Here is a 12563-nt window from a genome sequence, read left to right on the forward strand (position 1 = left end):
CTATATCTTGTTTGTTGTAAAGCACTCTTGAACATGTCTATGAAAAAAGTGCTATATAAATCTGGTAAAATAAATAATAAATAAATTCACAATTTTGAAAGAGGCACCATTGCTAATCATAACTATAACACTTAGCTATGGCATGCCAAATTCACAAACATGAGATAAACCTAGTTTCACAAGTGATAAACTAGGTTTATCGACTGTAAACTATAGTTTACAAACCATAAACTATAGTTAACGATTCGTTAAGTATAGTTTTCATCTGTAAAACTATATTTAACAGTTGTTTACTATAGTTTACGAATGATAACCTAAGTTTATCTGTCTGTAATAAGCATTAAGAATAGATTTTGTTGATAACGTAGATTCACGTTTGTAAATTATAGTTTACAATCGTAAACTATAGTTAAGAGTTGTTAATCATAGTTTCACAAATCGTGAACTATATTTATCAGATCGTTAACTATAGTTTACGGCTTGTAAACTATAGTTTACAACTCAAGAAACTGTATTTATCAGAAAATCTATGTTTTGCGATCGCAAATGATTGTTTTCAGTGTTAAGTATAGTTTACCGCTGTAAAACATAGATTATCGCGTTAACTATAGATTACAGATGTAAATTAAATATAGATTAATGTTGTTAATTATAGTTTACAGTCAGTAAACTATAGTTTACAACTGATAAACCTAGTTTATCGACTGTAAAACTATGTTTTGCTCATTTTTGTGAATTTGGCGTGCCATACTTAGCAATTGTTTAGGTTGTTTACTTAATACCGATAAGCAGGGTAAGGGAACAAAAAAGTATGCCAACTAATCAGTAATATTCAGCAATAATCAGGAGGATTCCTACCACACATGAACCCCTGACCCTAGGTCTCCACATTGCACAATTTTTGAAAAGGCACAATTGCTTATCAAAAATGTTTGATTAATACCAAGGAGCAGATTTCAAACAATTTATTTTCAGTATATATACAGTAAGTAGAGCCCCCACCCCATTTTGGTATCCCTGACCCAAGGGCCTGAGTTTACTCAGGTGACCTAATCAAAAAGAAATCAAAGAACATTTCTTGCAAGGTATTTTGATGAAAAAAAAAATATTATTATTATTCATTACAAAATACACTGAAAAGAAAGTGAAACAATGCAAGAATACAGGTACAATGTCGATCCCCAAAATTATATCTAGCTAACAGATGTTATTGCTTAGTCCATGTTTATTTTTAATATGTTTCCGTAAGTATAATGGTGTCACAAACTTCCTGTAACACAGATCACATGTAAATCTCTCTGTACTATGAATCTTGGTGTGCTGGTACAAGTCATGTCTTCGATTAAAACCCTTCCTGCATTCAGGGCAAGAATAAGGTTTCTCTTTTAAATGCATCCTCATATGTCTTCTAAGAATGGGAATTGTGCTAAGGCCTCTTTGACAAACATCACATGTGTATGGATGAGTAGTTTCGTGGGTTTTCAAATGCTTACTGCAATCTTCTGAACTAGAAAAAGCAGCATGACAAATCTCACAGCGATAAGGAGCCACAGCAGGATGGACACACTCAAGGTGCCTCCTCAGGTCATACTGACGGGAATATTCTTTTCGACAAAATGAGCATTTAAACACTGGCACTTCTTTGTTGGTATGTGTTGATTCATGCTTCAATAAATCTCTTTTATGTTTGAATCTGTGGCCACAGTCTTGACACTGGTGTGGCTGTACAGCTTCATGAGAATACAGATGAATATCCAGTTTGCCTTTCTTATCAAAAACCTTTTTGCAAACGGAACACGTGAAAGTAACTTTTTTCCTGTGTACCGCCAAAGAATGCTTCTTGAACTCATGAAGTTTAGAGAAGGTCCCAGAGCATTCCTCACATCTGTAGGAACTTTGCTTTGTTGAAGTTTTAGCAGCTTTGTTTTTTTCCTTTGTTGAAGATTCCGAGCTTGATTTCACTTTTTCTGCTGAATTTTCGGTCTTCTTTTTGACACTGTCCTTAGATCTAGTTACCATTGCCGTCTTCAAACTTGAGGAATTTTGGGAAGATTGACTGTTAAAGCCCTTGGATCGTGTTACCATCCTTTCAATGTTACTAGAGTTTTGTGAAATTCTCCTATTTTGCTTTACATCCTTGGAATGAGATTGTGTTTTTCCAGCCATTGCTTTATTATGCTTTGGTATTTGTAAAATCTCTTCTTGGTTTAAAGGTTCTTCACACATATGAAGCTGAAGTGCAGAAAACTTGTTGAATTCTTTCTGACAAATTTTACATTTCAGATGTTCATCATTGGTTTCACTTCTTTCTTCCCATTTGGAATTTGAATTTGTAATTACTTGAGCTTTGCTGTTAGTATCAACAGCAGTTTTACCATTTTCAGCAACATCATATCCATGACAGACATCCACTTCTGAAGATGGGGTAACACAAATGCTAGATGATGTGGTTTTATTCACAGGGACAAGAGATTCTGGAGTTTTAGCCATATGGGAATTGAGATTTAAGTCCTCATCATGTTTGGTATCGATACCAGATTTAGAACAGGTATTCATATTCTCAATGTCTGTCAATGGGTTGCTTTGTTTCCCTTGGTTCTTAAAATTCATAGTGTTAGGTGATGGAACTACATTATCCACTGCTACTGCTTTTTCTTTGACCAAAGAGCCACTATTTTGCGAAGATGATCTAACATTGTCAATTTCTTCATTTTGAGCATCATTGCTTTCTGGACTGCATCGTTTTTTGGAATCAGAGATGGGAGATAAAGTGTTTCTTTTTTCCACATAATCAATATTCTCAGAATCAGAGTCGAGATCCCCCATGCTTTCATCATCATCATCATTTTCAAAACTGAAATCATCAAAATGCTCCTCTTCACTTTCTTTATATAAATCCATTTCATCAGAATCTGTGTCTCTCTTTGATCCCTCATTTTCTTGAATTTCTGAAGATGATTTGTTATCAGATTTCTTATCTTTAAGAAATGAAAATGATTTAGTATATCCCTCAGGTGTGTGGTTATTTTTAGAGCTCAACATTTCATTGGTCATCTCCTCATCTTCCTCGCCTGAAGAATCCAGGTCACAAGCATGGAGCTGTAAGGAAGAAAAGCTTGTAAAGGACTGCGAGCACATTTTACACACAAGCCTACTACCGTGTTCAGCTTTTTGAACTTTCTTTTTTAATTGAACTTTCTTTTTCACTTTTTTAGGAGCATCTCCATTTGCGCCAAACTTTCGTCCTTTCCATATTTTTCCCATTGCATTATGACGCCGCTTATGGATGGTCAGGTCACTGAACCACGCAAATTTTGATGGACACAAATCACACTGGAACTTCCTCTCACCGGTGTGCATCCTGACAGTGTGTCGATACATATCATGCTCACGTCCGAATTCTCGCTTACATATACGACAAACAAAGGGCTTTGGATCTAGATGGGCCTTCATATGCCGTTTCCAAGCGTTACTGTTTTTGAATCCTTTTCCACAAACTTGACAGCTGAATTTCATTTCCTGTGAATGACCACTTTCATGAACTCTCAATTTCTCTTCTGTACTAAACACAAACTTGCACTGTTCACACCTGAATGGCTTTTCTGCAGTAGCAGTGTGACAAATGTCAACATGTCTTTCCATGTCATGCTTACGACTGTATGTTCTGTGGCACTGTAAGCAAGGATATCTCCTCGTAGACTTATCTTCCATTATGGACTCTTGTTCTACTGCACAGCCTGTGTGGCTTATGTTACTGGTTTCTTCCTGGAAAAAAAATTAAAAATCTAAAAACATCACTTCATGCTTATTGCGTGTACTTAAGAGACCTATTCTCTTTAGAGAAGTGGACAGGTTTTCGCTTACATACACTTCTCTTCGCAGGCCTTCATATTGTTATTCTAGAAACGGTATAATTGTAGAACTGGAGACGGCCAACACTTCAACTAACATTTCGTCTGAAATATGTCTGATTATACGTAACAGACGTGTTAAATAAACAATTTCAACATACATACACACAACAATACCATTTCCAGAATAACAATATGAAAGCCTGTCCACTTCTCAAAAGCGAATATTAACCATGTTAACAGACTGTGTTCTGCATACTTCAAAGTCACCTATCTGACCAGGGACTTATATACTGTAGAGTTTGTGTATTGTAATATTATTCCTTGCATTTTGAGATGGCCCCCTAAATGTTATTTATTGAATTTTACTTAACTGTTCATGTTCTAAAGTTGTAAATTACAGGAAACTTGCATTTTGCAATATTATATTATACTCAGGTACTTATTTATAAGGTTTAATGTATGCATACATGCCAACTTTCCCGATTTAGGCGGGATCCTCCCGATTTTACCCTTTCATCCCGCCTTCCCAATCGGGAGAGAAAAATTGCCCTAATTTCCCGATTTGAAAAAAAATCACCCTAAAATTTCAGATTTTAAAAGTTTCCCTACCGCTGAATTTTGACAATCGGGATAACAATGTCAGACTTGTATATTCAATGCACACAGATAAGTTTCATTGTTTATTTAACCAGATGTTAATTACTAATTAGCCACAGGAAATCACTTCACGCATGAACGCACACAGTTGTCCAGGTACGAGTAGCTTATAGCTTGGGGCAATTAGGGGATTATCTTGTCAGTTTTAAGGGGTATGCAAGGTGAAACACATAGATTAACATGATAACTGTTAGTCATCTTAATAAAAACATAAATTAAAGACAATAAAATACTAATTAAACCATAAAATCGGAATCCAAAGAGATCGTTTTTTGAAAACGAAAGTAGAAAACTACAAAGCATAGCTGATGATTTTATCTACCTATAATGAAAAATATTTCTAAGTTGCCAATTAAAATATTATGAAAAAATTAAGATGAAACAATCAAGTGTATTTCAATTAGAATTTCTTTTCCCTCCCTTCTCCCAAGAGTAATGTGCATGACTTAAGGAAATACCCACATGACACCATCAAGCCTGACAAATTTCATGACTGTAATAAAAATAATTTTCTTTTAGATAGGTGGTATAAAGAACTATATGCGGTATTAACCAACATTTGCCCCCCAAAATCAAACTTTGATGGAGTACTATTTAATTAAGTCCTTAAACAGGGGAGTATATGCTGACTTCAAAGCACTGAATAATTTCATAAGTAATGACGTCATATGTACGTAATGACGTCACAAATATGACGTAAATTTCAGTTTTTTATGAATTTTGCAGAAAAATGTACATATTTTGTCGATATTTTAAATAAAAGTCACCGAGCGCATGTGTGTTCAGGATAAATATTTTGATATAATGTGTAGAATGATAATATCAATGAAATATGTCAATATTGTTCCTGAACACACATGCGCTCTATAAATTTTAAAGCTTAAATTGTTGAAATTTTGTCCATTTTGTCCTCTTTCTGAAAAAGGATATAAAATCGGACTAGTTTGTGACGTCATAAAAACAGAAATTGTGAATACACTGCTCTGGAACTATAATATTTTCTGTTAACTTATATTTCTCGTACAATTTATTGAATTCAGCACATTTCAGGAAGTTTTCAAAATTTGACTTTTGTGGGGGCAAACATATGCAATATACCGCATATAGTTCTTTCTGTAAATTTAATATCTAATTAGAATTTCTAATATATATAAAAAAATCTCAAAAATGTTTCCAGAAACAGGACTTTACAGTATCAAAACCTCATATTTTTTAGCCTTTGAAAAAATGATTTAAATTAAAGTTGTAAAATTTTCAATTTTTCACTAAATTATGTGTTCTGGTAGAAAAAAATGTTGTTTACATATGTAACTAAATACCCCTTCTTAAGTGAAAGAGGCACCTATTTTAGCAGAAATATTTATTTCAATTTTGGAAAGAAAAACATTTTTGGTGTTAAATTAATTCTTAAGATGTATTGATAAGTAATATCAATATCATAAATAAAAAAAAAAAATTTCATTATCATTTAATTTCACGACAAAATGTTGCGAATGTCAAGCTTTGAAAATTGTCGTCACGCGCTAAATCCCCCATGGGAATTTTCAAAACTTGGCATGTATGTGTATGTAACTTATTTATTACTAGACGGTTGTAATGTTTGTATCTTACGCAGTATTCATATGGAGGAAATTCGAACCGAAATGTTACACGTGCCTTTCATTTGTTGGCATACATGTGATTCTTCCGACGGGAGGCAAAATCGCCCGATTTTTAACCCCCCTTCCGCCCCTCCCGATTAATTTTTAAATCTTCCGTGTTAAAAATAATTCTTCAAATTAATTATATTTGTTAATTAGCAAAAGTAAATAATTTAAAGTCACATATTCAGGGTTTAATCTCTGAATCAGACTTATTTGAGTTCTGATTTGTATTTTTGGGAGAAATTGTAGAAAAGGGGAATAAATTTCATATTGTTTTGAGGAGGCTATTAAATTAATATTTTGTTATAAAAGGATTATTGCACTCAATAAAGGGTGGAACTTTAAGCAGACTATTTTGTTTCTTTGGTACAAATAGTACCTGGTGTCAGAAAAAATTGAATAAATAAAAATTAAAACTCCTAAAGATAGCTAACTGCACCATCCTGACAAAACGAATTTGGCAGTTCAGAGTGTCAGCACGTTACAATACTGTTATATAGGTCCCTGATCTGACATCAACTGATCAACATATTGAAAAGTTTCAGAACACTTGTGCCACTGTCCCATTTGGGGGAGATACTAAAGACCTGACCTACTAAAGACCTGACTGACCTGACCAACGTAAAATTCGTCAAAAATCACTATTTTAAGACCAATTATCATATTTTTAGGATACTTTCTTGATAATAATATGAAATTAAGTTAAATAAATATCAATATACACATTTTTACCAAATTTATTGTTATTTATCTGTTCATTTCATGGAAATGTAATGACCTGACCAAATATGAATTGACCTGACCAAAACCAAAATTATCAATAATAGTTATATTTTTTAAATATTTGATATGTTTTAAAACATTTTCTTCATTATAATGGTTAGTACTTTAGATAAAATGGTTTTAGAAACATTTTTACGTCAATTATTGGTTTATATCATGGAATTTTAATGAACTGACCTAATATGAAATGACCTCACTGACCAAATATGAAATGACCTGACCAAATAAATATCACTTAAAATCTTTATCTTTCTTTAAATATTTCATAATTTATAATATCATAATCAATTGTATGATATATGATATTATATTAAGCATAATACTTAATTAATTAAACACTTCAGACATGAAAACACACATTTATGAACTTTAATATGAACTAGTACATAAAAAAATTGCATTGACCTGACCAAGCAAACTGTCTGAATTTATATATTATGTGAATTTTCACAAACTATAATTATTTAAAACTCATACAATTTAAAAATTATACTAAATCTTTTTTTAAGCATTTGAAAAAATATTGGTGACATTACAACAAGATATTGCAATGACCTGACTGCATGGCCATGTCCAATGCTAAAGACCTGACCGACTCTACCTACTAAAGACCTGACCAACCAGGAGTCTATATGAATGACATGACCGACCATTTCTTCTAAAGACCTGACCAACCATGTCTATATACATGTACTAAAGACCTGACACTATAACTTTATTCAAATTACATCTATTTTTTTTTTTATTTTGCATTTATGAGTGAAATATCGAAATGATTGAGTATAAGATTCAGTATATGTATAAAATAATTAAAGCAGCTATTGAGTATTTAATATTTAGATACATGTATTTTATATCATGCTAAGAAATCTCGTCCGATTTCGACAGCGATGGAGTCAATAAAAGTGTAATTGATGCAAATCACCCATATTCCCAAAACGCCAGCAAGACAATTTACGGCAGCAGACTTCTGGGGGTGGATCCTAGGTTTTAAGCTTTCTTAGTTAAAGAAAAAATAAACTTCCACCCCAGGAAGTAGTACAAATACCCTAAAATGTTACTGTCAAATATCTTTATTTACAAAATACGTAAAATGCCAGAGGCACTGGTACCAAAATTTATTTTTTAAAAAAATTGGACTAAAGAAAATAAGAAAAAAAACAATCAAAAGAAAATATTCATTTTAAAATGAAAATATATACATAGCCAATCGGGTAACGTCTACCCATTCAGTACTCGTCTCCATCTTGTTCAACCAGGAAATGATGTAAACTTCCGGAAATTTGGTACTCTTTTATCTATATTTCGACGCGGTACTTCCACAACTACCCGATGTCAATTTATTTGTACTGAGAAAAAATATTCTGAAATTGTATTACGTAAAAAATATTGAAAGGCAGCTTATTTTATTGAAGAATTACTTTACTATAATTAATTTCATCCCCCCCCCCACCCGAAAAAGACAATGGCGGGGGGGGGGGGGGGGGCAGAGGCTTCTAAATAACTAGTAATAAGTATTCTACCTATAATTTTAACCCAGTAAATTTTAAGATCCCTCCCTCAAAACTGCAGACATTAATTGCTTCCGCACGTCTCCCAGGGGAAGAATCACAGATTAATGTTAATTCGGCTTTTATTGAGTTTGCTATACGGAGAGAATGCTAAGGTTTTCTTGGCATGGTGAAAGATCTCAACCCCCCTTCTATTTGTTTAAAATTCATTGCCTATGAATCAAATTCTTTTGATATGATATGTTTAGACACAAAATGACTTATATATACCGGTAATAATTTTGATTAACTGGACCGGGCGAAATGCATGAAACCCGAAGAACAAAATAACAAACAAATAAAAGTAACACTCTCAAATATTTCTTATGAAAAAATAATAAAAAATAAAAAAATAACAAGTTCTTTAAACGAGCAAAATCCAAATCATGACAAGGCCAATAATCTTTTACATGTATTCTCTAACTGTATTTTCTGACCGTTGAAAGATCTCAACCCCCCTTCTATTTCTTTAAAATTCATTGCCTATGAATCAAATTCTTTTGATATGATATGTTTAGACACAAAATGACTTATATATACCGGGAATAATTTTGATTAACTGGACCGGGCGAAATGCATGAAACCCGAAGAACAAAATAACAAACAAATAAAAGTAACACTCTCAAATATTTCTTATGAAAAAATAATAAAAAATAAAAAAATAACAAGTTCTTTAAACGAGCAAAATCCAAATCATGACAAGGCCAATAATCTTTTACATGTATTCTCTGACGGATTTTTCTGACCGTGAAAGATCTCAACCCCCCTTCTATTTGTTTAAAATTCATTGCCTATGAATCAAATTCTTTTGATATGATATGTTTAGACACAAAATGACTTATATATACCGGGAATAATTTTGATTAACTGGACCGGGCGAAATGCATGAAACCCGAAGAACAAAATAACAAACAAATAAAAGTAACACTCTCAAATATTTCTTATGAAAAAATAATAAAATTTAAAAAATAACAAGTTCTTTAAACGAGCAAAATCCAAATCATGACAAGGCCAATAATCTTTTACATGTATTCTCTGACGGATTTTTCTGACCGTACTAGACTTTACTAGCAACTATTATTTTTATCTTTTTTCACATATTCCAATATTTTTAAAAATTGGATTATTAAGATTAAATCTGTGTCATCTAAAGATATATACAACTGTAGTTGTAACCCTTATGCAGACAAACGAATTATAAACATTGATTATTTAATTTAAACATGTTACATGTAGTAGGCTTTCCATAGTGATATCTGTGTATTTATGGGTTTTTTTTTTAATTTATGAAAGAAACAAAAATAAATATTTTTTTTTCAAAATTCAGATTAAAAATGATGAAATCAAAACTGTTAAATTTTACAATTTCTATGGTAAAAGTATTTAATTTAATCCTTCTTTCTTTAACTTGTGTATACAAATGTATTTTATTTTATTTTAATTTATTTTAAATATAATATTCATACAGAAATCCTTTTTTTAATTGATAAAATGAAATGGATTAACTACAGTTTCCCAGTTTACTTTGTTGATTCCAATATTACTGTGATAAAGTGTCAAAAGGGGCACTGATCCATGTTGTTTGTTTAACCATTACCTTTCAATAACCCTTGTGTATACTGCTTGTATAATACTAGTAAACATTAAACTTCATTTTACTGATTAAAATGGGGTTATTAAAATTCAATTATCTTTTGAAATATATATTTTTTTCTTAAGAGCATATAGACCTGCTCAATGTAGATAAAATAAAAATCAGAGCACAACTGGTTAAGCTAATGAATTCTTTCTTTTAGGCTAGTTTGTTACATCAGTTAGATCAAGATCTTTGTTAATTCAGGACAATTGATTTAACACCTCTATAAAAAAAGAATAATTTCATTTCAGTTGATAACAATTTACGTTTTTAGTTTAGAGAAAAATATAAAGTTATTTTCAAAATAGTTGGGCCTTTAGCTGTTTAGTAGAAATAATCGGTCGAGTCTGAAGTATAGACATGGTTGGTCAGGTCTTTAGTATAGAAATGATCGGTGAGGTCTTGGTCGTTCATATCAAGACAATCATATGGTTGGTCAGGTCTTTAGTATCGATAAAGACAGTCAGGTCTCTATATACAATGGTTGTAAGATCATTTATATTTTATTAAATGCTATAACATATTAGATTAAACATGATTTTCATATTTTATGTGCATAAACATACTTTCAATTATGATTTATCAATTAAATATTTCTATTTTTAAAAGCATTTTTATCTCAAATATGAAGCATTTCTATACTGTATCTAATTTTCAAAAAAAGATAGCTATCATTAATGATTTCTATTTGGTCAGGTCATTTCATATTTGGTCAGGTCATTTCTTTAGTTATATTTAGTCAGGTCATTAAATTAAAATTTCATGATCATGATGATATACTGATAACTTTGGTAAAACTGTTTCTAAAAGCATGCATTTAAATTTTACCAAAAGTATTAAACATCATAATGAAGAATATTTTCTGCAATGTATCCAATATTTAAAAAAAAAAAAAAAGCTATTATCAATGATTTAAATTCGGTCAGGCCATCTCATTTTTGGTCAGGTCATTTCATATTGGGTCAGGTCATTAAAATTCCATGATATAAACTAATAATTGAGGTAAAAAATGTTTCTAAAACCATTTTATCCAAAGTATTAACCATTACAATGAAGAAAATTCTTTAAAATTTATCATTTTTTTAAAAAACATAACTATTATTGATGATTTTGGTTTTGGTCAGGTCAATTCATATTTGGTCAGGTCATTTCATATTAGGTCAGTTCATTAAAGTTCCATGATATAAACTAACAATAGAGGTAAAAATGTTTCTAAAAACATTTTATCCAAAGAATTAACCATTATAATGAAGAAAATTCTTTAAAACTTAACTGGTTTGATTTTATTTGAATAATAACCATGCACATTTAGTCGTTGATTTAAAAAATATACTTTTTAGAACTTTTTTGTAATAATGATCACAGAAGATCAATCTGTAAGACCTAAAATCAGAAAGTGGTTACTCCGCATAATAAAAATGAGGAAATTCGAACTGATTACAATAAACGGTGATCTAGTAAAAAAGAAAGTAACATGCTTACTTGCATTTTGTATGTAAATCCTACTTTTCATATCATCAACTATTTATGTATCTGCAGCATTGTATTTCAAATAAAATCGCCGAATAAGCAGCAAAAAAACACAAACACAAAAATGTGTCCAAGTTGTCTATAAGCCTCGCTTTGAAAAAGTCCGGTAGAAAAGTGATTTGTCTCCATGCCTTTTAGGACCTTCAATACAATTAAAGGCAGCAACGACTTTAGGTGATAAAAAGTTTTATAGTGAAATAATGGAAATTAATTAGATCTGGAAATTATATTCTGGTTGCATAAAGGGTGGATGTACTTTTTAGATAAAATAAAGTGGTGGTGGTGGTGGTGGGGGTGGGGGTTACAGATGATTAAAGACACTTTCATGTACAAGTGGGTCGCATGGTCGAGGGGCTTAACGAAGAATTTTTTTTTCAAGTTTTTAAGAGGCTGCATTGAAAAAAAATATGAATAATGATACCGAAAAAAAAAATTACTGCTGCATTCTCGAGTGTTAGTGATCTCAGACTGTTTTCTTTTAGTAATATTATACATTTATAATGTTTTGGTAAATGAATGAATACAGAAAATGAATTAAAAAAAAACAAACAAACAAAAAACTAAAATGAATGAATGAATAAATAAATAAATAAGTAAAATAGATAAGAATCTTGAAATTTCGCAAAAATCGGGTATAGTTAAATAAGTTAATGCACTTGTCAAAAAAAAAAATCTTTGGATATAAATTTGTCCATTGGCGTATCTAACTGTGTGATGATATATGTGTGTGTTAATTATGATTATTATTATTTTTTTTGGTAAGATATATCGACGAAGTATCGTCAATTAACAATGGTAATTTCCATTCTTATGTCGATACGATGTATCCCGGTGAGCTTGACTGAGATAAAAGTTACCACATAGTCTGACACATCTGTTTCATATTCATTTGGATATATGGTGTTGGTTC

General features: G+C 31.3%; 1 protein-coding gene across 2 annotated transcripts; it reads right to left on the reverse strand.

Moving 5' to 3' along the window:
* Nucleotides 1-1194: 1194 nt before the first annotated feature.
* On the reverse strand, nucleotides 1195-11716 carry LOC134233148 (zinc finger protein 271-like). Of its 2 annotated transcripts, none has more exons than XM_062715141.1 (2): nucleotides 11606-11716; nucleotides 1195-3765 (listed from the first exon to the last, which is right to left on the reverse strand). In XM_062715141.1, the coding sequence occupies exons 1-2, from the start codon at nucleotides 11609-11611 to the stop codon at nucleotides 1198-1200; spliced, it is 2574 nt and encodes an 857-aa protein (XP_062571125.1). In that variant the 5' UTR covers nucleotides 11612-11716; the 3' UTR covers nucleotides 1195-1197. The 2 variants fall into 2 exon arrangements, with proteins under 2 accessions (XP_062571125.1, XP_062571124.1); XM_062715140.1 differs by having other exon boundaries at nucleotides 1195-3761; nucleotides 11606-11714.
* Between the last annotated feature and the right edge of the window lie 847 nt (nucleotides 11717-12563).

The sequence above is a fragment of the Saccostrea cucullata genome, unplaced genomic scaffold (assembly GCF_032062105.1).
Source record: "Saccostrea cucullata isolate Sc308-1 unplaced genomic scaffold, CSIRO_AGI_Scuc_v1 ctg321, whole genome shotgun sequence".
Lineage (NCBI taxonomy): Eukaryota > Metazoa > Mollusca > Bivalvia > Ostreida > Ostreidae > Saccostrea > Saccostrea cuccullata.

Coding starts and splice junctions, on each gene's coding strand:
- LOC134233148 (XM_062715140.1), bottom strand. CDS start 11,636: ATGAAAAGTAGGATTTACATACAAAATGCAA. Junction 3,762..11,605: donor GATTTACATACAAAATGCAA/GTAAGCATGTTA, acceptor TTTTCCAGGAAG/AAACCAGTAACATAAGCCAC.